General features: G+C 37.7%; 2 protein-coding genes across 4 annotated transcripts in view; one reads left to right on the top strand and one right to left on the bottom strand.

The window, feature by feature from the left end:
* CENPP (centromere protein P) overlaps positions 1–25,291 on the bottom strand; it is a 111,638-nt gene that overhangs the window by 10,932 nt on the left and 75,415 nt on the right. The gene's annotated exons all lie outside the window — the stretch shown is intronic.
* ECM2 (extracellular matrix protein 2) lies at positions 5,625–21,411 on the top strand. 2 transcript variants are annotated; one of them, XM_058844630.1, is made up of 10 exons: positions 5,625–5,727; positions 9,639–9,928; positions 13,835–14,023; positions 15,301–15,780; positions 16,095–16,210; positions 16,890–17,025; positions 17,806–17,963; positions 18,279–18,418; positions 19,494–19,820; positions 20,474–21,411. In XM_058844630.1, the coding sequence occupies exons 2-10, from the start codon at positions 9,661–9,663 to the stop codon at positions 20,676–20,678; spliced, it is 2,019 nt and encodes a 672-aa protein (XP_058700613.1). In that variant the 5' UTR covers positions 5,625–5,727; positions 9,639–9,660; the 3' UTR covers positions 20,679–21,411. The 2 variants fall into 2 exon arrangements, with proteins under 2 accessions (XP_058700613.1, XP_058700612.1); XM_058844629.1 differs by lacking the exon at positions 5,625–5,727 and adding an exon at positions 6,316–6,541.

Genomic DNA, 25,291 nt, shown 5'->3' with positions numbered 1-25,291 from the left:
CAACAAGACATGCTTCTAAACCACACACAGAGCCATCCAGAAAAACATAACCTGTTCAGAGGTCTTTGTTTTTAACATTTCCCTCCTGGAAGATGACACAGGGGGAACTGTGCTGGAGTATCAGGAGACAGCTCCTGTTTGTTTGGAGTTGCCAAAGTTTGGCCATAAATGCCAGTCAGTTCTTAAAGCAAATGTAATTAATCACTTTATGGCTGTTTTGAACTTGTGGTCAATTCTGAATTTTGTGCACTGTGGAATTATAAATCTCTGGAAAGGTGATAATCAAAAATACCAATATGGTATTAACAGTTACATTTAAAAATGAGATACCTGTACATACACACACATCTATCCTGCCATTCTGCCCCTTCAGACTCTCACTGGTAGCTGCAGAACTGCTGTACAAATAATTTTTGCCATTGTCCACTAATTCACCCAAACAAATCATTTGATGCTACTGTTTGTAATGGGAAAAACATGAATCAACAGGCAAAGACAACTAATTTTCAAATCTAAAAGGAAACCACAAGAAAACTTTGTTATTGTCCTCAAAGTGTCTTCTTGTCCCAGCTGCCAACAAATCCTTCGTTTTGACTAAAATGCTTCAAAATATTTGTGTCCTCAGTTTACATCTCCCTCCTGAGACAGTCTCTCAGTGGAGAGGCATCCTGTTACTAATTCCTGCTTGAGTTTAAAACCAAAGGAAAAACATCTGAAGCCCCAAACAACAGGGATATCAGCAGCAAGTCACAGGAACCCAGCCCCGTCTCCCTGCTGGCATCTTAAACCACTGGTTTTATCTGTAAGATCAAGTTGAATTTTCACATGTCAGTTCTGATACAGTCTGAGATGACAACAGTGCACAAGAGAAGCTTAAAAAAACAGATGCATTCACTTTTTAGAGAAGTACATAGCGTTTTATATGGAAATGGAAAGTGCAATCAAGCATGATGAAAAGAATGGAAACCAGATGAAAAGGGCAAACAAATAGAGAAAGGCCATTAAAATAATTACATACTCTTATTTTCTAAAATTAATATATTTAAAATGCAGACTTTTCTATATTCAATTTTTTTTTCAGTATTTCCTATATATAAATTATATATTTCTAGATATAGTTATTTAAAACACAGAATTTTCTATCTGTTCATTACAGCCTAATCCTTATTTAAGAGAAATGCTGTCCTTTTGCTCTGGTGGGATGTAACTGCCTTTTGAAGAAATTGAACTGGGTATGAGAAGCAATGACACCAATGAAAATCTACAGGAGGGTTATGGCTCATGCTAGAAACTGAACAACTGCTGCAAAACACAATTATTTTAGGAAAAAAGTTGGAAACCTCCAAGTTTTATTGATGAGTAAGAATGCTCAATACTGGCACAGGAGAGAAACCAAGCCCCAAGCTGAGCTCTTTGTGCTGTTTCAGACACACAGAAGATGTGCTGAGTTGAGTATTTTGGAAAAACATGACTCAGCAAATAGCTGAAATACAACTCCCCATCACACAGGGAAGTGTCATGATCTGAACCTCAAAAAAGAAGTGATATTATTTGACAGAAAGGCAGGAGGACAGGGGAAATCTCCCACAAGTCCTTACAATGGCCAGGGTTTTAAAGCTGTGTTTTTTCAAGGTGGGCAACTTTCTTTGAAACAACAAAGTGAACAGCTCTAGGTAATGTTATAATAAAAATTCCACTAAATTTCTTCACTGATGCACATAGGGGCAATATGTAAAAGCTTAAATTTCAGGTAGGTCTGAAGAAAGGCTTTACAAATTACTCAAAATTACTGTGTCTGGTCACTGCCATTTTAGATACAATTTGAGAAAAACAAACTACAAATTAAAACTGATGCTGTGAGATTGAACATAAACCTAAACAAGAGGCAATGAGTTGTGGCAATAATTAGTGTCCTCAGAAAGTTATACTAATGAATATTAATATTCTGTTCACTGCAGTAAAGAACTGGAATTGAGATGCAGTTACAGTTGAAAATGAAGTTTTTAAAAATGTAAATATATCCCAGCCACACACATCCCCCATTGCAAATTTACGTTTATTCCCACCTAACAATGTACTCCATGCTTTTTGCAATGTACTGTTAGTATTTTTAAGTACATGATGAAAATCTGTGTTTAATATCTCAAGGTTTACCAGCAGTATTTTGTCCTGTCCTATATTTTTTTCCCTAAGTATATCCATGACCACTGATTACAGGAGGAATGCAGTAACTGGTACAGGTTTCAGAAATGCAGTGTACTGCCAATCCCAAATTCTCCATCTCATGTTCTGTGCTGACTTTAACAGTCATAAATTTTTTTCCCCATTGCTACTTTTTTCCAATAACTATAAACTTGTGTGTTTGATTTTAAAAAAAGCAAACCACATGAGTAATTGCAAAGTTTAGGATTCCATCTTTGTCTCTGATCAAAACCAGCCAGCAACTACACGGACTCATCGTGACAACTAAGAGTAAAGCAATTTAAAAGTCATTCTGTTCTTATATTTCATTGGAAGGTTAAAAAAACTGCTGCTGTAATTTTCAGTATTGTCTTTTTCCCTTCTAATTCCTGAACAGAGCAGAAACAACCTCACATTCTTGAACATGGGTGTGTTTTTTTGACTCATGGAAATAATATTTTGATCAGTGTTTTAATTAAATAACAGATCCAACTTCAACACAGCCCTTCTGTAAATAACACAGCAAGCCAGGAGGCGTAAGTTAAATATTTAACAATGATATAATGTGAGAGAAAACTGTTAAAAATAAGGATGACTGTGGAACATTTAAAGCTATAGAATGTACTCCTGGTGCCAGGTGAGATGGTAACAAGTACAGTGGTTTGGGGTTCCCCATGGAAATGGATATTTTTCAAGCACATAAAATTATAAGAGGTCTGCATGTGGCTACCGCTCACCTGTGGCACCACAAGGGAGATACCACAAAGGGTTTCAGGACAGAGATAAGAAAAGGAAAATTCTGTATATGCAGGTGGCCACTGCCCTGTGGTGCTCCTAATCAGGCTGTAACATGCAAAAGTAGAATATTGCAGAGTTAAAAAGGGAGGATGGGGAGTATCTGTTTTCCTTTGATGCTCAAGGAAGTAATGATAGGACAACCAGATTGTAACTATTAAATAAAGTTATAAAGTGTGCAAAGCATCAGTAGGGAAGCTGTAAACCTTGGCAGACTGCATGTTTTGAAGTGGCTGAGAAAAGAACTTGTGAGGGTGAAAGGGGAGCAAAGGGAATAAAGGAATAGAAAGTAAAGCAAATAACGAGATGTGGGCAGCCAAGGGGAGTTGCCTCTGTCCTTGATGCCTTTCAAAAGCAGCAGGACAAGGCCCTGCTGTGGCCTCAGCCTTGCCCTGCTCCCAGCAGCGGGCTGGACTCGCTCACCTGCCCGAGCTCCTGAGCGCGCTCCCGAAAGCTCGGGAGGTAATTCCAGAGCACGGGAAATGATCAGTGCCTGCCTGAAGTGAACACATGATTCCCTCTGCCCTGCTAAGCCAGCCTACACCTGCCACCCACTGCCTCAGAGAAGGCTGTTCCTGCTCTTGTCCTGCTTGGTCTGGCCATTATGCAGATAAATATCATCCCATTTCTAAAAGGGATGATACGGAACTGAGTTTCATGGTCTCTGTAGGTTGTGACCATAAACAATTATTTCAACTCTTCTTTCTATACTCTGTACACCTTATACTTTCTATACTTCTTAAATTGGCTTAATGATTTTTATTTTCAAGATATCCTCCTATTCCTTCAGCCTGCTGGCTTTCTTTGATGACAAAGATATGACACTGCAGGCACCTTGAAGGCTTTTGAGAAACAGAAGTTATTCCTCCTGTTTCACCATTCTTCATGTATTTAAGTAGCCTTTCAGACAGAAGATGAAAATCTAAAAGCTCTTCTCAGCATCACAGATTCTCTTATGGCTACTTATACATTAATTTGACCTCCTCTGAGATTTAGAGCAGGGGCACAGTAGTGAATGTTTTTCCTCCCTCCATTACCTCCTACAGAAAGAAGCAGAATTGATAAAAAGGAAAACAACAATAGTATTATTCTACACTGACTAATAGCTCTTGTTAGAAGAGTTAAAGAATCCATGCCAGAGGCTCCAGCCTTCCACAGCCATTTCTCACATCCTATGGCTCTTGTTCAAGATACAAACCAACTGTGGCAGGTTGCCCCAAGATATAAAATAATAAAAAGTTATTCTAATTATTAGTCACTGCTCTTTAGTCTGCCTCTTCTCTCCTCAAAGGACACAGTTTCACATTGAAGCATCCTAACAGACCAAAACATTCCCACTGTACAACTCATTCCAACAACTGGCCGTGGGATGGACAGGCATAACATGACTTGCAGAGATTGGCAGCTTGCTCTGTGCTCTTGGATGAACTATTCCCATAAAAACAGTCAATAATAGATCCCTGAGGACACAGCAGTGTTTGCACTCACACAGAAACTACCTGGACTGTGTATGTCTGAAATAATTTGCCATCCTAGTTTGAACTTTTAGCAGAATGTACAGCATTTGTTCTTTAGTTATTATGACAGGCAAGTTTATATGGAAAATTTTAATGTAAATAACAATATTAAAGGCAATCTAATTATTAATCTTACACAGATTTAAATCTTATTGAAAGGCAGCAGATGATGTCCATTCTGAAGACACCTCTTTTTCCAATTAAAAATCCTAAATCTTCTTGATACCAGGCAGCCACAGTCACTCTTTAACAGCTCCTACAATTTTCAAGTGTTACTTTTCATTGCAGGAAGATGCAATGCCATTTTCATGAAGAGGGACCTGTGTCTTTGCAGACCCCCCCAGGCTGTCTTTACTTCTTCCTTAATAAAAGTTGAGATGATAAGAGAGGGCCTGACAGAAAATCCTAAATCCTCTAAGCTGACTGAAGGATCTCAATGTGTGTCTGAATCCACACCTAACTAATGAAGAGAGATTGAGAGACCTGGGGCTGTTCAGTCTAGAGGAGGCTTTGGGGACACCTTAGAGCCCTTTCCAGTGCCTGAAGGGGCTGCTGGGGAGCTGGAGAGGGACTTGGGGCAAGAGCCTGGAGTGACAGGACAGGGGAAATGGCCTTATTAAACTGAATGAGGGCAGGGTTAGATGAGATTGGGAAGGAATTCTTCCCTGTGAGGGTTCTGAGGCCCTGGCACAGGGTGCCCAGAGAGGCTGTGGATGCCCCTGGATCCCTTGAAGTGCCCAAGGCCAGGCTGGACGGGGCTTGGAGCACCCTGAGATAGTAGAAGGTGTTCCTGCCTGTAGCAGGGGGTGGAATGGGATAAACTTTAGGGCTCCTTCCATCCAGATTTTTCACTCCATTCAATTGACTGTCTCCATTCCTTTCAAACAGCTCCAGCTAAATTACCAAAGTTTAATATTTATTTTGCCTTTGCAAAGCACAGCACAGCAGGAATGCCTATTTAAAGGGACAATGTGTTCTCCCAATTTCTTTCCACCACACATCAGTTAACAATTATGGTTAACTCAATGGTTACACCATTCCATGACTATCTGTCTAAATATTCCTCAGACTGTGAGTTCAAGCAAACTATGGACTTTTAATGCCAGCAGGACTCGGAGTCCCAGGTGAATTTGTCATTTAGAAGCTCAGCAGACCCATCCCATCACCCACCCGGACTCTCAGCAGCGATCTGGGGATGCAGGAAAAGGCTCTGCTGGCACGCACAGGACCTGTGGTAATGTACCCTTAATTCCCTCCCTTCTCCTCTCTGGATCACCAACTTCCCTGCAGCTTCTGCAGAGCTGTGCTTCAGGATCATGTTTCAGGATGTAATTAGCCTTACAAAGAGAAAAAATGAAGGGAAAGCACTTAGGTCGTTTTATTTTCCATGCATAAGCTACAACTTGCAGTGAAATCATTGCTGTAAATAGACAAAAGCAAAACTTTCCATGCTAAAACTTCAACAAAAAGACTTGCTGCTTATAGATGACAGGCTTTAAATGGAGGAGGGGATTAGGAAAAGATGAATTGAAAAAAAAAGTTCTAATTTTAATAAATGTTTTTATGTTAAGGCTACATCTGCTAAAGTGCATTAGATCTTATTCTTTTATATAAATCTACATTAAAGTCATGCCACCTGGAAACGAAACTTCTAAATACATAAACCAGCACCGAATAAAATACATATTTTTTGTTTCTTTTGAAAACACTCAATTTCCTTTTTCCTTATGTGACTGTAAGTACTGGAAAAGATTTCCAGCTGTGCCTTGTCAGCCTCGGGACCGAAGGCATTGTGCTGCTCCTCATTTGCCCGAGTGAGGTTCCAGTGCTCCGAGCACCAGCAGGAGCTGAGGCTCTGCACACAGAACTCAGCCCTGGCTCCCCAGGGGAAGAAGCTATTTCAGACTTAACTAAGGAATCATCTCACATGTTTCAACAATCCCTACAGTTTCTCTGTTTGTTTTAAAGATATCACTGAGATTTTGTTTCATTTGCAACGGGAGACTAAATGACAGCAAGCAGAATCTGCTGTTAGGTTAGATTACAAGGTAAAATGTTTTACATTTTAAATTACTGCTTAAAGCATGGTGTTGAATGGCTTAAACTTCATGTTAACTTTGCAAATATGTAATATTTGAAATGAAATAATGTGGGCTATATTTAGAACAGAATTGCCTTTCTAGATAAAGTGTGCAATTCCCGTTGAGCTGCTTTTTGTTCTGTCTGAATGTTTGCCGTGAATATCCAACTTAAACTAATGGAAAGTGCAACTGGTCTGGCTGCTATGGGTAAATGTAACTCATTTCTGTGTAATGCTTTTAAAAAAGAGTGAGTGAAAAATCTCGGTAAAGCACTTTAACCCTTGTGTGTCATGAGAAGTTACGCTGACATCTTAGAAATGTGTTTGAATTTTGACTGAATGGATAAAAATCGATTATTTAATAAATTCTGATACTCTGGTATTTCTAAAGGGTCTCTCCTTTAAAAATTAACTATTTCCATTAACATAATAGCAAAGTGACAGTTACTGAAGATAAAGGTACAAATTACCAAACATATTACAAAGTCAAAGTAAAGGTAATAAAGATGCTTTCACATACTCTGCCTGATCTAAATATTAATGGGTAAAATGAAAAAAGGTATAGCAATGCAGCCATGTTGAGTCTATTTGGCAGCACTAACAGGTAATAATTTCACTACACTGACTATGTATAATTTTATTTTACTATGAAATTATTTATTATAAAAATCATAAATTGAATAGGCTGAATTTTCCCCAATTTAAAAGTTAGCTGGCCCTATACAAAATACAACCTCCTGAGAGATAATCTGAGGATCCCAGACATGGCAGGAAAGGCCCAAAGCACCCAAGGCCTTTCAGTTTGGGCCTTAAAATGTGAGGCAGCACTTGTTAACTTAAGCCAAGGAAAGGAACTCAGTAGCTCACTGTTGTGCATGCAAAGAACACAATTTGACTGAAAGTAGCAATATTAAGCTTTCAGTGCCTAAGAGTTAAATTGATGTAACAAAATAGCATATAAACTCACATATATGAACAGGATTAATTTCTAAAGACATTTTTTTGGGGGGAGTGTGATGTGTTTTCTGTTGTTTTGTTTCTGATTTTTAAAAATTTGTATTTAAAAAGTTCTTTATGAAACAAAGTTTCAATTTAAAACAATTTTCTTTACTATAGAATTTTACTCTTTAAGTTCTTAGCCAAACATCTTTTAATGTACATTAACATTTGTACAGTTGATGTAATATAATTCACTCTATATTATTCCTGACTTTTAAAAATAAATGGAGAAGGGAAAAGTATTTCAGTTATGCCATTATGTGCCTCTGGTCACAGGAAAAAAATGGTTAAATGTTAAAAAAGCCCAAGTGTAATGTAGCAGCATTGTAATTGCACAGCTATGGTGTTATTATAGAGTATCCCAGAAAAATGGGACCATAATTAAGATGTCAGAAACCTGACAGAATGGACACACATGGTCAAGCCTTTCCTTTGTACATCCAATTTTCCCTGCGGGCTCTCGGTGTGTTTCAGCCCAGCTTGTGGAACAGAAGTTTCCTGTGTAATTTTACAGCCACTCATTACCACGCAAGTCAGACACCAAAGGCTTTGGCTCATTTGTCCTGAGGGACTCAGAAATGAGCACTTTCTTAACAAGAACAGGCATTTTCAATGGAGAGAACAAGCTTCTGCATCTATCTGAGATGTTAACTAACAGTAATTGCTGTAAATAAAAAGCTATAGAGTCTATACAGCATTTTGGAAGCGATTTCTGAGGGGCAGAAAGCAGCAAACTAAAGTTTGGATTCATTTCAAAACCTTCTATTCCAGGAGATGCTGTGAGAATTTTTACCAAAATTTGCAATTTGTACCAAAAATGTGACCTGTTCTATAAATCAGAAAATACCAAGATGAACAAGCTTTTTAACAAAATCTAATTCAGGCAAAACCACAGTTCAAGTTCCTGAAATAATACTGTCCAATATTTACGCAATATAGTTATAATAAGATTAACTCCAAAGTGAAAGATGACATGTAAAGCCAGACTGATGAACATTAAGAAAAAGCATTTTTTTATTCCTCTCAGAGAAAAACCATGCTCTAAGCCTTGTGTTGGCCACAAAACCCAAGAGCTCCAAGTTCTTTGCTAATTCTCCCTCTCCCAAGAACACAAATGTCTCCTGTCTCTGCTGTCTCAGTTAAAACAGGCCATGGGACAGCATAATTCCTTGTTTGAAAGAATTATGCAACAGAGCTCTGACAAATCTTTAATGAGCCTGGATGTACAGGGTCTTATTTCCACACTGGTACAGCAGTCCACTGCTGGATATCCTTCCTGTGCATGCTACTGAATCCTGACTGCTCTGTTTTGGAATGCCACCTATTGGTGACAGTAAATGTATTTTTTCTGTCACAAGCATAAGAAGGCTCAATTATTTTGAATTTTTTTAATAAGTAAATGCAGAACACAACCTATTCTAGATCGACCTTACCACAGCCTACACTTAATAAAAGCTTCCACTGGAGAAGCAGTTGTGGGATATCACAAATAGCACAAACTTCCCAAAGGTCTCCTCTGCAGAATCAAGTAGATCCTGCTAGAGAAGAGGATGGCCAGAGATGGATAGAAAAGCAACATCTCTTCATTTACAGTAAAAAAACCACCTTGCACAGAAATGCCAACCCAAAAGCATTTGGGGCAGCACATCACAAATGAATTGGACATGTTTCTGTTACTTTGCCATTCCCACACTCAGAAGTTACGACACTCTGGAACAAATAAAAAAAAAAAATCAATACACAATTTTCAGAAGTTTCAAGGAGTTCCTTGCTGGAAGCAGCAACAATTACTGAACTTCCAATGCCTGCTGGCACTGCAAATCTAAACCACCTCTTCAAATGCAATCCCACACACAAACCAGCACGTGTTTGACTGTGACTGTTGAGAATCACTAAAGTCAAATCAGTCCCTGAAGCTCTCAGAGGGCAATTTCTTCCCAAGGAGAAGCTTGGTTATATTGACCTACCACATTCTTGGTTCACCTGCCTTGGAAAGTGCCATGTATGAGTAATATGGTCCTTAAAGCTTTCCAGGTACCTGATTTCCCTCTTTTTTCCCATTCCAGGACTCTGTGGGACCCATAGACCATGCAGGCACCATCACTGCTCTGTTATTTCTTGCTTGTCTCGCTGTGTGCCGATTTTTGCCCAGCTGAAGGCGGTGCTGGCAGGAGGCAGAGGAGGAGGAGGATGCACAGGGAGCTGGGGAGGAGCCCCTGGGCAAGGCACAGGAACCCGAGGGCACCCGGGATGGAGGCCAGGATCCCCCTCATTAACATCGATGACAGCGTGATGGGCGTGTTCGACTCCCTGGTGGGGCTGGGGGAACACGAGAGCACCTACAGTGTCTTACCAGGTGAGAACAGAGCCCCTCCTCTGCTCCTGGGGGGGCTGACTTTTCATTTCAGACATATAAACTCATTAAAACTTTATTTTAGCTCTACTTCCACACATACCTGCAGCCTTCTGCAGTTAGCATTATGAGGCTTTTTGATTGAACACTGTTTGCTGGGTAACAGCAATATTTCCTGCAAATTTTCTTTTCATCATCAATTATTTTTTCATCTTAACTAACAAAAAATCTGTTGGGGTATTTTCATAACTTCCAACGTGTAGCAAGTTTGAAGGCCATTTTGAAGAATTTATGGCTTAGTATATCTTCTAAGTCAATTTACATTTCACTGAGGCCTCAACACAGTAGCAGCAGTGTTCATTAAAATAGACTCACATTTGGATTTTTACTTTATGCATGGGTTGCATTTTTGAAAAGCACATGCAAACTTTCGAGAATAATTCTTGATTTTGAAATTACCCTAATAACACTTAATGTGGAAGTTACACTATAAACAAGACCCTTGAAAGAGAAAAATCCTACTCATTCAACACGAGACCACTCTTATGCTCCACTTATATTGAGAACCCAGATTTATTTAATAGAAGTTCAACAGTATGACTTATAGAAAACTTGCCTTTGTGGTGATCCAGGTTTTCACACTGCTGTGGTAATGTGTATTATGGATACAGATATTTCCATTCCTCCATCAAGAGATCACACACCAAATAAAATCATCATATGCAATTTAATGAATTTTATGGAAAAAAAGAGAATGCCCTGATTACCATATTCATATAAAACGGTAATAATATATTTTTATAAGCAAGAATTTAAGTCTTACAGTGTGTCACCCAACAGATGTGACCACTGAGCTAAGAGGTCTCAAATAGCCAAACATAAATCAGCCACATTTTCTCCACAATTACTGTTTGTTGTGAGTCCTTACTTCAGAAAGGCTGAACCATTTCAAATCAAATATTTGAAAGGAAGGGGCTTGAACAGAAAAACTAGCAAAACTCTGAACTACAGCATTTCCAGTGTCTGTTAAATTGTATAGATATTACTAATGTCAAACTTTTAATTTAAAAGTATTTTTAAAATTAAACAGAGGAAAATAACACGTAAGTAGCATACACTTCATGTAAAATATTCCAGAGTTTCTGTCAGGACCATCAGTCATGCTGAAATAATGCACAGCTCTTCCCCCTCCCCGCCTCGCTTGTTTCTTTCTATCTGGACTTGCATCCAAAAGCTGAGCTAAAACCACTGAACTCATTTTATTTGGAACTCCACGCTGAATTTACACCATATTTCCAAAGGTTAAAAGTCCTATGCTCATCTGCCAAAGACTGGAACCACAAGGTATTTTTTAGTCTAGCTTTTAAAGTTCAAAATTTTTTCAAGTTAATGTCAGATTTGGAAAAAACAGAGTCTATTAAATAATAGAACACTATTATTAATCATGCTTCAGAATACAAGAAAATGAAATCCAAATATTAATTTCCATTCTCTTAGCTACTTGTTTTGCTCTTAGTCGACTAAAAAAAAACAACCCACCCAAATTTACAGATATATGCAGGATGAAAATTAACAGCTACATGGAGGTTTAACAGTAACCAGACATATCTAAGATTAGAATCATGTGAACATTTAAATTAAATCAAACAGTTGGCCACAACATGAGGTAATTTGCAGTTGTCCATTAGGTAGAGCAGAGTAGGATGTTCACTGCTGCACCATTTCTGATCTCTCTCACCCCCCACCTCTCCCTGCTCACACCACCAAGCTGAAGTGACTCAATGGTCAGGAAATTTGAGGAGCATCTCAGCACAGCCTTTTGTGCCTCACAGGGGTTCTGGGAATCCCAACAGTGCCAGACAGAAGTTCTGCAATGCACCAAAAGGGTAAAACCTTTGTCTTTGAGCACACACTGCTCCTGCCTTTTATGCAACTCTCAAGTACACAGAAAAAAAAGGATCATTTGTTAAAGAAGCTTGCAGAGGCCAAGCCTGATAACTCATCTTTAGGCTTATTCAGACAAGATTTGCACACACTTCTGAAACACTCTAGTAGCTAAAACAAAAGAAAGAATTTTAGGAAGCACAGAAGAATTTTCTTCTCAGGCCAGAGTATGCTCCTTTGGAAGAACTGATGTTTTATTGTTTAACATGAGAAAGTGCAGGATTCTTTTTGTGTTTCTTTTGGAGATTATTGAAAAGAAATACTGTGGTGTACTGGCAAGCACATAAACCCTAAAGTCAGGATCCAGCAAAGAGCTGGATTGCAGATACCTGGGTGGAATGACAAAGGACTTAAAGCCAACTAGCACTTGGCCTGGGCTAATTCCTCTCCTCCTCCAATTGACATGGCTGGAGTTCCTTAGAGCATTTTATGCAGCTGAAATGATGCAGAGATGTCCTAGACCTTGAAAAACCAAGATGCAACTACTCAAAACTTTAATTTCTTGCCTTTTCCATCCTAAGAGCAATTTAAATCAAAGCATTTTTTAAAATATATGGAATATAGAGGATCATCCAAACTGGATGAGTCTGAGAACTCATTTTTATTGGAGAAAACAGATTGCTATCCTCTGTCTTTGAGTAGAAGGAAAATGGAAGAACCTTTGTTATGAAGTAGGACTACCTTGAAAGATTTTGCAAAATGCCTCATTTTGAGACAAATACTAATCCAGAGACATTTCAAACCAAATATTTACTGAATAGTCTTACAAGGTTATTTAGAGGCTATCCTGAATATTCTCACTAAAACTAAACACCCAGGCATGGAGCAGGGCAGAGTGTGGGAAAACGCGGCAAAGAACCCCTCCAAAAACCATTTGTGCACCACAAGTGAAAGTCTCCTGGCACGCAGATTCAGGTGATATAAGATGTTCCTACCATTTTAGTTTTCACCTGAAGGAAGAAGTCAAACTGAATAGGAAAAGAGGAAATTTCTTTTTCTTTATGTGCAGGGAGAACAAAGTTAAGTTGGAAATGTGTTTTCATCTCAAAACAACACTTCAGCAATGCATTCTTAGGTTGATTAGAAAGAGGAAAAGGAAGGTATGAGGGAGTTCAGCTTCTCAACAAGATTTAGAGGTACACGCAAAAATAGGAATATTTGCATGGGATGAAGAATCTCAGCCTTGGTTTTCCTCCTTTCAAAAGACCAAAAATAAAAAAGCATCGTGCTAAAGTGCAGTGTTTATCCTGGAGTCTGGGTGAGAACTGCCCAGGGAAGATTCTGCTGAGGTAAAACTCCACCACTGGAAGCAAAGCGAGACTGGGTTTAATTTCCTTCCCAAATCTCCATGTTCTCCAAATCACTTGCCTACTGAATATCTGACTGGAGCTTACAAAATTACATTTCTTTCTAAAAATTTCAACTGGTACCCTGGGAAGATCTCAATCTTTTGTAGATACATGTCCAGAAACTCGAGAGACAGAGTATTTTATGGCACAGATTGTTCTAGATTGCTGCTTTTCTAGCAAAGAGGGTTTTTAAAATGTTTTTTTTCAGATATTTTTGCCTCTTATCAGTCACCCCAGAATGGACTTTACTTCCACCAAGCCTATGAGCTGTCACTATAAACTGAATATTGTTACCTCCCCAGTTCCACAAGGCCTTACTAAACCTTTCTCATTTCATGTGCAAGATATTAGAAAAGCTCTCTAGTGCACAAGAGAGGAATAGATCAAGGTCTGGAAAAAAACTATACAAGTTTTGCATAACTGGAGATTACTAATAAGCTGAGGAAAATGCAGTGATGAAAAGTAAGGAATTATGATAAGAGCCTTTGAATAGGGTGTATTTTACATATTTTCCAAATGAGAACAAAATAGTAGTGCTTCTTTCCAAAGTTTTAAATGAACACTGTTGGTTTACTTTTAAGCTGTTTAACTCCAATTTCCCATTTTCTGTTCCTAGGGAAGAAGGGGCAGTGCACAGCTAACGGGATGATCATGTTCGACAAAGCCGTGTGGTCTCCCAAGCCCTGCGTCACCTGTCTCTGCTCCAAGGGAGAGGTGATCTGTGACACAACCATGTGTCACCCTCTGAAATGTCCCCAAACCGTCATTCCTGCAGGAGAATGCTGCCCAGTGTGTTCTGAGACTGGTATGGGACACCACAGATTTACTGTTTTGAAACTGCCTGGTTTAAACCCTTACATAAACACTGCATTTAATGATCCCAAGAGTTACAAGGTACACATTATCCTGAATTCCATGATAAAAGCAGCTCTTCACAGTTTTTGTTCAAGTTGACCTCGGTTTCTCCAAGTACTCTGTTAGATGAGTTTGATACAACATTTAAAGAAAAGATGATGCTAAGTATGCTATAGTAAAGATAATTGTATTTCATTTTTTACTTCCCCTTTCTGCTTCCCTCTCCCTTTACAGAATTTTGTGAATGTACAAAGAAATAATATCTATTTATATTTTCTAGCCCACTTCCATTTACAAAGGATCAATCAATAACTGCTGGCTGTTACTGATGTATTAGACATACAGAGTGGTAAATCTTTTTTAGGAGTGCAAAAACATGCAGCAGTTTGATGTAAATCAAGAGCAGAAAGTCAGTTCACAAGAGAAACCACAGAACTACAATCTTGGTTTTTCACAATAATTTAAACAAAATCAGTACCTTTAAAAAGAAAAGGAATGGAGGAGATAAATATGAGATGTGATTTCCTTCCTTTCCTTCCCATACTCCCAATATTTTATATACCTGCAAAGTACTGAACTCAATCTCCTCCTACTGTAAGAAATATTTATCCTCATGTGTATGTGTGTGTGACACTGAGATGAGACATCATAGGAATTCACTCTAGAACTGTGAAAGTCATGTTGACTGAGACATTTAAACTTCTTTTATTAGAATTGTCCTATTATGGAAGTAAAAACTGCATTTTGGTAATGGAGTTAATGCATTTCCCTGGTGAGATCCCCACCTGCAGCCAACTCCTCCCCTGACAGTTCCTTCTGGAGGAGAACAAGACTTGACCTTTGTGAATTTTTTCCAAATTACCTCCCACTCCCAGACACATTATTTTTCCTCTTTAGACACCTCCATCAACACAAAACACATAATTAAAAAGAAGTCAAAAAGGAAAATAATGAAGGCTATATTAATTTTTCCACCTTTTTCTCTGAGTTGTCAGGAATCATAGCTGTGTACAAACTGTTCTGTATGGCTGCCTCAATCACTTCTCAGTCAAGTGCCTCCTTTCTCAAGCAGCAATTTAAGACCACATTATTATTCTTCGAATTGTATTCTAAGAGGAATAATATTCTATAGTCATAATTTTTTACTGTATGTGGGAAACAGTGCTTACTAATATTTTAGTTTCATCAGACTCTTTTGTGTTGTTTTGGTTTTCTTTTCTTCATTAGCCTCCTCGTTGGACTCCAGTGTAATTTCACTGGATGACGTCAGTGAATTGTCTGGTGATTCCCCAGACCCCAAGGACCTCGACACCACCAGTGTTCTGCCATCAGCACAAACTCAAATGGAAAAAGATCAGCTGCTTCCAACAGAAGTGATAGAGATTAGAGACAAGGAGGGTCACAAAAAAGGGGAAAAGAAAAAAAAAAGGAAAGGCAAAAAGAATCGCCAGAGGCACAAAGGGCGTCGCAGACAGAAGCTGCCTGTCCCCAGAACGGGAGCTGCAAGAGATGTGCAGTATGAAAGTGATGAAGATGATGATGCTTTCAGAATTCCATCTCATTTCCCAATTCCTGTTCCACCCATAGAAGCTCCTCCTTTGCCATCTGGATGTTCCACCTCGGACACCACAGTGAGCTGCATTAATGCCAAACTTACACAAATACCTCCCATCTCAGATCCAGACCTAACAAGTTTAGACCTTACAGGTAATTCATGGGTCTACTTTGCATGACTTTTGTAACATCATCCACCCTAAATGCAGTCAACAGCACTGTTAATGCTTTGTCATTCCTTAACATAGAAGTTTTAGAACTAATTTTACAGCTAAACCTTTAAAACAAGGAATGAAAAACATTAGACCTGCATGCCAGTGTTTAAATACTAAGATGAATATATCTACACAAAAATACTGTCCATAATGCTATTTTTTGTGATACATTTTCTAGGTGCAATATTACACACTTCAGGTACAGACTGTATTTCATAATTAAAACTTTTTTTTTTTTGCCTTCTGTCCCAGGAAATAGCATCACTACAATCTCAGATGAAGCATTCAATGGGATACCTAATTTGGAATGGATTGATTTGAGCAAAAATAACATTACCTCTCCTGGCATAGGTCCCAAAGCATTCAAAGTAAGTCTAACTCTTTTGCTACCCTCTCAATGATTATTGCTTAAAAGAATGTTTTTTGCTTTTCAGTTTATGGATCTAAACCATTTTACATTGTCTATAAGTAAGCAGTGTATGATTCAACAGCTACTTTGAGAAATCTCTCACCATAATCAAGAATTAAAATTAAGATATGATAATTTTTCATACTGAATTTTCAAGCTGGCTTAAGCATAAAAATCATCAGTTACTGAAAGTTGCTGTCTTTCTGCCTGAGTCAATTTGCTGAGCCACAGAAAATCATCGGTTTGCTCACAAGAGAAGAGGATAGCACATAATTTCTAAATGCATGTACTTTGAAGCCCTAAATACTGCACAGTGTAGTGAGGCAATACCTCCACAATTCACAGAGAGCAGCAGGAATGCAAACAGTGATCCTGGGGAACTGCAGCAGGGCTGTGGGGAAGCTCTTCCAGTCACACGCGACATTATCTGGCACTTTTGTTAATATTTCGCAGAAACTAACCTAATTAATTAAACTGACAGGAGTAAACCAATACTTTTTAATTCAAAACACTGGATACTACTGCACTGCTGCTGAAAAACCGTACAAAATGTGTGTTTAAGAAAACCTTAACTGAATATTTAACTGCACATTTCGCACTTTGATAATCTAAGTGCTCTTCTTCATCCCCGTGATAAGATCCTGAAAAAGCTGAAACGTTTGTATTTGGATGGAAATATGCTGGTACTTATTCCCTCTGAATTGCCATCAACTTTGGAAGAAATAAAAATAAATGATAACCAACTTCATGCCATTGATGAAGACGGCTTAAAAGGTATTTTAAAAACTAACATCAAACATATGAGAAGCTAAAAATAAATTTGAAAAGCTGAGTGTTGAACCAAACGTGCCTGGTTTGACATAGAAAAGTAATTGCTAGCTTTAAAGTGCCATGTTTTCAAAAGGCAACAAAAGCTGAAAGATTTGCATGACATAGTATTTTAAAATTATATTTTCCCTTATGCAACTGCTCCTCTCCCAAAGCAGTTTATATTTAGGGTCACTAAGTGGAGGTGAATTTGCAGCATGTTGAAGATAGCTATTATCCTCACCTTTAACCTGATGGCTTTATGTGTGATGAAACCATTTCAGTTATTTTTAAATTGCATTGAAGTGAACAGAATTTGATGTCCATGAAAAATAAAGGAGAATATAACTGGAGTTAACCACGAACATTTTAAGCCAGTTTAAACACAGGCTGATAGAAAAAAGAGAAAGAAAAAAGAAAGGGTACTATCTGTGTCAGAATTTGATGGACTTTTTTGCTTCCTTTCCTCTCCTGCCAAAAGGGTCCCATCTAAACTGGCTCAACTGCTGCCCTTTCCATTTGGACTGGGAGAGGAAAATGTAAATAAAGCTGCAGTCAATCTTTAAAGCTCTACAAATTTATAAACAATATAATTCCATGATTATGACATAATAAAATCAGTTAATTTTATTTTTTCATTGCTGTGAACTGATCTGGGTAATGTTTACGACTGTTAAATGATGAACATTTATTTTAACAAGATATAAGATGTCATTAATTAACTGAAATTAAATTTTTTCTCCTTAGATTTAAAGAACTTGGTCACTCTGGAATTAGAAGGAAATAAACTTAGTGAAGCAAATGTCAGTCCTTTGGCCTTTTATCCTTTGAAAAGTCTTTCTTATTTGCGACTGGGAAGAAATAAATTTAGAATTATCCCACAAGGTCTACCTGCCACTCTTGAGGTAAAAAGAAAACAAGACAACTGAAATAAATACTAATAACAACAACCCCCCAACAAACACCCAAAAAGATGCAATTCCTTCTGTTTGCCCTTTCAAAGCAATCTGTATTCTCACAAATGAGAAAACAAAGCAATTGCTTTGAAAAATTGTGTTTCTGAAGGTCCCACTCCAGCTACAAACTGACTGTGGTTCAGATTCAGAATTAACAGATAGACCAGGTAATACAGGGGTAGGCAATTGCTCTGTTTGGAATTTGCAGTGGGAAAACTCAGCCTATTCTGATCTCACAAATTTTCTTCCCAAATGCACTTACAGGAGTTATATCTTGAACATAACCAAATTGAAGAAGTATCAGAAATTTGCTTTAACCATACCAGAAACATTAACATCATTGGGCTAAAGCATAACAAATTAGAAGAGCACAGGATAGCACCTTTGGCTTGGATAAACCAAGAGTAAGTACCAGACATTTAAAATACATTTATTTTATTTTTCTCTGTTCTTAGTGAGTCAGATAACCAAAGAAATATTTGCACTCCATTACTTCTAACTTAGAATTGTAATTATGCTTTGTTTTCCTACGCTAATTTTTCTAAATTTCCTTTGCTTAATTGTGTAATCTAGAAGATCTTTTACCTCAAATCTGTACTGTAACGTGAAAGTCAATATTTTTTCTGACCACCCATTCAAAAACAAACATTAATTAAAAATAATACTATATACAATCATATGGTAATTTAGTATTGATACACAGTTATCTCATAGGTAATTTAAAAATAATTTAATACTGTCCTAGCCTTATTTCCCATTGGATTAAACATTATTGAAAGTCAGTAAGACACAGGAAAGACCATGCAGCTGCATTGTCTAAGCACAGGATATAAGCAGAGCGAGCAATGAGAGTGTAAGCAGTCAAAGATGATAGTGCTTTTGATTTTCCTGCTAAAACATTTGCCAAGCTGAGCAGAGTACCTGGCCATCACTGGCAGCTGCAGCTCTATCCCTTGATTCCTGAACTTGCAAATTCCTGAAGCTGAAAACAACCACACTGTTACTACTGACAGCATCTCTCATCCCTGGAAGTGAAGTACATGGGACCGATTTTCACACAATTCCATTTCCAATGGGCTTCAGAACAAAGCTTACAACTCCCTGTTAATGGGATAATGACTGAAATCCCAAGGTTATCCCAGGTCTTCAGTGTAACTCATTATTGCAGCAATCCCAAATTAGTCCATTGGGATTCCCCTGTTCAGGCCTCCCCCCTCCTCATTACTGAAGATCTCTTCCCATCAAAAAAATCATTGTGCTCGATTGGTAATTCATGACTTCATTCTTTCTATTCCCAGAGTAATTATGCATGACCATGTTCCATAAAACACATTCTGCCCCATTAACAGAAACAAATTTCCCTTGGCAATTTCATTCCCTGGTAATGCCACAAAGCAGAGCCTTGTACAGAACACAGCACTGCCAGAGCAGGAGCTCAGAGAGGTTTCAGCCTTTTTTTTCTTTTCTCCTTTAATGCAGGAACTTGGAGTCAATCGATCTCTCTTATAATAAGTTATATCATGTTCCCTCCTATCTGCCAAAATCTTTACTCCATCTGGTACTTATAGGAAATCAGATTGAAAGAATTCCAGGCTATGTGTTTGGCCACATGAGGCCAGGGCTGGAGTATCTCTACCTGTCCTTTAACAAACTCACCGACGATGGCATCGACCCAGTGTCGTTTTTTGGAGCTTACCACTCCCTGAGGGAGCTCTTTTTGGATCACAATGAATTGAAGGCTGTACCATTTGGGATTGATGAAATGAGAAAACTACGTTTTCTAAGACTGAACAACAATAAAATAAGGTACACTTTCCAAGTTTTTTATTACATTAATGACATTAAAATTAATAAGACATGCTTTGCTTTAGGAATTTGTTATTTTTAAGTAAATATTTGTTAGAAAAGTATAAAGGAGGAGATGAATCCTGAATTTTCTTTGGCAGTATTCCTTAATATAATAAAAGTGAGATTTCACCCTTCCTCACAGTTATTGAAAATGCTCATCACCAGCAATCACCAGCTTTTCTGCTTCTGGAGCAGAGCCCAAAATGAAAACAAAATAATGGGAGGAGTCAGCATCTGGAGTCACCTGGTGAGCAGGTTCCAGCAGCCCCAGCTGTGGAGCCACATGTGCAATCCAGGCCCTCTGTGCTGTTTTGTAAGGCAAAGGAATGACAAAGAGAGAATTCCCATGTGTCAGACAAAGTTTCCATTCAGCAACACATGGTAATACTTTCCTCAAGAAAACTCAGTATATTATATAAATGAGAAAACAATGTAAGGAGAGAATGTTGCAAAGAATGGCTTTTGAAAGTCCTCAGTAAATATGTAATCAAGAAAATTTAATGCACCGATTAACATTTTCAAATATTTGAATAGACATCAACTCTAAAATAAATGATGAAGTTAAGAGTTATCTGGAATTATTATAACATGATTCCTGCCCTGTGTCACAGGACAGTGCCCCCAGAACGCATCTGCAGGACTCAGACCAACCACGAGGATGAGCATGACCACAGTGAGGAGGAGAATGAAGATTCCCACTTGGAACATGTTCACCTTGAAAACAACTACATCAACACAAGGAAGCTTTCCCCACATTCATTTTCATGCATAAGATCCTATTGCAGTGTTGTTCTTAAACCACAGAAGACCAAATAAACCCCCCAATTTTGCATTTCAACCCCCATCTCTAGAAATGCTGCTTTATTTATTCTCTCTACTCACTGGTTTGCTTATTTCTGTTTTAAACTCTTCCCACTTCCATAAATATGATACTCTATATTATATACTGAAGTAAGGTACCAGTGTGTGTCTTCATATTGTTACATTATAAAACCATTAAATGTAAAAATTGAAGCTTAAGATTATGACATCTATTTTTATTTCTATTAACACTATTCTACTTAAACACAACAGGTCAAACTGTGCCCCCAGGTACACCTTCTATAAGATCAGATTTTAGGATTTAAGAATATAACCAAACCTTCAACTTGGTCCTGTCTTTTTTAACTGAATTTAAAACATTTTAAGTGGTACCATCAATGGTAAAAATTGTACATAAAAGATAAAAGTCCTTGAATGATGAACATTCTAGCAAAGCAGGAATCAAATTTGTTAAAACACACACAGGAGTGGATTTTCAACCTAACATTCTGCAGTGTTAAGGTCTTTTCCAAGTGAATTGTTAAGAAAAAAAAATTATTTGTTTTAGATGACCCTAAAAGCTTCCTGTATTCAAACACAGATTCTGATGACATAGAGGAATGAGCAATTAATATCTATCTGGATGCTTTTTTTTTTAAACAAAGCATATTTTAATTTTTTAAAATTATTTTTAAAGTCACAGTAACAGGTTCCATTCATTTGCACCATAGTTAGTTTGTTAGATTTTTATACTGTACAGGATGTGTAGTCTTATAATAAATTTAAGAAAAACACCACATATTGCTGCAAGTATTATCATTCAAGTAGATTCTTCTCTTATCAAACATTCAGACTCGTAAGACCAACAATAAATTCTCCACTGGAATTTGCAGGCGATAACACCACTAAAATACAGATGAATCAAGATTTATTAAGGCCAATAACATATTTTTTTCTCCAATATGTGCTTTTTCACTATTAAGACACCATAAAAGTGAATTTTTTTGCAAGTAATTGGACTGAGATTATTCCTTTGGGGGTTTAATACAATGAGTATCAAGCCTGCCTGACATTACAGTGTGGAAGTTGTTCCTATGAGAAACCCTCAGCAATGGAATGTGACCTAAAGTAAAGCTACAACGCCAATGTAATGCCCCGGAAGTGAGACAAAGACTGAAGGAAAAATGTTTTTGCAATGGAACACAACACTAGCAGAGGCAGAAGAGCAAGCAGGAGAAAGAAGCCAAGGGATGAAGGGTATGCAACGAATGGGCTTGCTTACTTCAGAAATACACAGGGAATTAAACTTGCACAGCATTTCCATATGTCAGATGGAAGCAGCTCAAATCCACCCTTCAGAATCACTAATTATACTGGAAGTGGAATGTGCTTTATTATAAAACTCTCATCACTTCCCAACAGTGAGCTTGAAAGAATTTTATAAACAAGTAAACAGGACTGTGACCATTTTACAGCTTGTGACTCCTAGGACACAATGACCTGAGAATTTTTGTCAAGAAAAACATGGGAACAAGTTCAGAATCTTTGGCCACCAGTACGATAAAAATATGCAAGGCCAGCTCAACACAAAACTACTATAGCTAGTTTACACTCTAAAATATATTTGAGTAAATAATTTTTGCAGGCTCACATTGGAAATGAATACACTTTGAGAAGGCTTGGATTGAGAATGGATAATAGTTCTGGTGTTATCAGACTCAGAACTCTTATGAAATATTGTATATATATATAAAATACATAAATAATTGAAAATAAATAAATAAGTATCTAAATACTGGGAGAGGCTTCATGGCAAGTCCTTCATGAGAACTGCTTTGAGTGAGATCCAGCTAAGCCAATCCAGCACCGTTTCTGCCAGGCAATTGCATTTGAGAGATGCACAGCAGCATTCTTATTTCTCCTGTTCTCCACACACAGATGCAGCTGACTTCTACTCACAGATGAATTCAAGAGTGAATCAGCTGTAAGTTTCTAAGACTGCAGAGATGTTCCATCAGAATTTTTTAAACATTTCAGAGAGGAAACTACTTATAGTACAGCAGAACCCTTAATATGACTCAGTAACCCAGCCAGAGACAATGCAAGGTAAACAGATGTGAATACAAGGTGTGAACGCTGAAACTATAAGTGGGAAAGATATTTTATAATCAGTAAGAGACCAGAATAGGAGAAGTTTGGATTCAATAGCCACAGCAATTCCAGAACCACAATGCCTTGTGGCATAGGAGGATTTTTGGGGGTTTAGATTTCTGACTTGCATTGTTGGCTCAAGTATCACACATCAGAATTTTGACAAGACTTGCTAAATCTCATTGTAAATTGAAATGTAGCAGAAGACATCCTGTGGTTATCACTAAATTAATACATAGGGTATAAAATACATGGCCATTTTTACTGAGCAAATGATGACGGAACTTTGAGGATGTGCCTGAGCCAGGGACAGGCACTTCTGGTATGATAAAAACTGCAGAGGTCTCCAACAAAATAATGTTGTTTCCATGGGAGCTTGGCTAGCTTTCTGAATTTAAAGGAACAATTAGAAGCAGTGATTTCTCTAAGGTAAAAGATTTTTCTTAGGGAAAAAACCCAACAAAAACCACACGGAAACCTCAGAAAAATAAAGGCATCAAATACCTCCCAAAATGAGATTTTCATTATTAATGCCCACGTTTTCAGGCTATTAGTATCTCTGAGACCCCAAAAATGTTGAGTTCATGCTACCTACCCTTCTCTATTTTAATTTAATGGAGATCCCTCCATGACAAATCTACAAATCACTCAACTTCGCCCCCAAAAGGAGTTGCTGTGTAACCACTTGCTTTTATTTGCCCATGACAAAGTGAATTTCACTGAGTTAATTCACTGTTACAGTAACACTAGAGAGTGGTTGATGTAATTTCTTAATTTCAATTCTGAGATATCCATTTTACTTGCACCTACTGCAAAAACCCCTTAGCACATTAAAAAGAAATAACTATCAGAACTGGGAAGCAGAATGTTAACATTTCTCTACTAAAAATTTTTGCTTTTATTGAAAGAAATCAATGAACTTTTAAGATCTCTGAAGTCACAGCTTTATAAACAGTTACATCAGAGCAACAAAATAAATAGTTTATCATTTATGTAGTGTGGTAATACCAGTATTAAATGGTGGAAACTCTCCTGTGAAAACATTTTCTAATTTAAGTACCATGTTTATATTCCAATTTATACAATTTTCAGACAAGTCTACAGACAGAAAAATAGTAAAATTATGAGTAAATACTACCAAAATAATTATACATAATAACCCTGATAACTTTCTGCATGAAGCAGTTTGCAGAGAACAAGCCTGCTGACTGTGGCTTTGCAGACCAATACAATTTCTGGTGTTCTGCAAAGTTCCTCAGGAAGCTTCAAAATCTCTCCTCAGCTCTAAGTGTAACCTCAAGGAGCTGCTCTGGAGTTACAGCCTCCACCAAACAACCAATGTCAAAACAACAAAGAACTTGGGGTACCAATATCTGTTACAACTTCTACACCACCTCTTCTCGCTGAAGTTACAGATCAGGTTTTGGAAGACCAAACTTCAGGTTAAATCAGTGTTCTAAGGGGTCAAAACCACACCATGACCACCTTGTAGAACATCCCAACCACAGAGGTGAAGCCAGCCCTTTGGAAATAGTGAATGTTTTTAAAGAGATTTCCTTTAAAGCTAGTTTTGGCTGCAAGAAGAATTTAAAGGTTTAGTGAACCATCCCAACTCTCATTTGGAAGAAGCCCTGCAGAACAGTCTCACTGTCTTGTAAAGTGAAAAAGGTACAAACATGCATGCAAAAAGATGGATAATTATATGTTGGACTTGCTCAGCAGACACACATTTCTGTTTCCTAATGAACAAAAGAGAACCGTGCTTTTATTGCATCTTTAGTAACATGACCCCTCTCTTATAGCTAGTTACCATTGAATCCCAAACTATTTCAAGGCTTTAATTTTACTTCTCTTGGCACACTAAAGACCATTTTAAATGGGGGAAAAAACAGCAGACATGTGAAATAAGAGCTCTGATTTAAAGATGTCAACAACTTCTGTTCAGCCTCAAGGCCCAAAGTATTGTGGAAAAATGTTGGAACACTTTTTCCATCTAAAAGTAGCGAAGACGTCACTTAAAAACCTCTAAAATGTATTAAACAGATCTCCTTTTCCACATTAAGAAACAATCATATGATCAAAATGAATCTAGCTTCTCTTTTCCCCAACAAATTAACATCCTACTCCTAAGTTTTGTACAAATCCAGGTACCAAGCAGCTGCCTGCAAGTGTAATTTGAACAATTTTGTGACAACTGCTATAATGAAATTCAATGGAAATATAGTGTTTAATGTTCCCAGTAACCAGGTTATGAAGTCTCATTACAGATGCAATGTTCCTTGCTAAGAGACACCCTGTTCTCAAATTAAAATTCCATCAGGAGAGACCCATAAAGACACAGCACTGTTCTTTCCTTTTCAGTTTAATAAGTGGAGAACATCAAGCAGAACTCTTCATAAAAATCTTCCATTCTACATGATGCAAGAGTTACTGGGTCACTAAAGTACCTTTAAGAACACATTCTGCATCACTGTGTG

The sequence above is a fragment of the Poecile atricapillus genome, chromosome 9 (assembly GCF_030490865.1).
Source record: "Poecile atricapillus isolate bPoeAtr1 chromosome 9, bPoeAtr1.hap1, whole genome shotgun sequence".
In the NCBI taxonomy this organism is placed as follows: Eukaryota; Metazoa; Chordata; class Aves; order Passeriformes; family Paridae; genus Poecile; species Poecile atricapillus.
The sequence above is the reverse complement of the archived record's forward strand: the minus strand, read 5'-3'. Positions and strand labels throughout refer to the sequence as shown.

Bases quoted from the DNA above. Each gene is read 5' to 3' on its own strand.
- ECM2 (XM_058844630.1), top strand. From the start codon at position 9,661: ATGCAGGCACCATCACTGCTCTGTTATTTCTTGCTTGTCTCGCTGTGT. The intron at 16,211-16,889 runs GTAAGTCTAACT...CCCCGTGATAAG, and splicing joins TAGGTCCCAAAGCATTCAAA to ATCCTGAAAAAGCTGAAACG. The intron at 19,821-20,473 runs GTACACTTTCCA...CCTGTGTCACAG, and splicing joins CTGAACAACAATAAAATAAG to GACAGTGCCCCCAGAACGCA.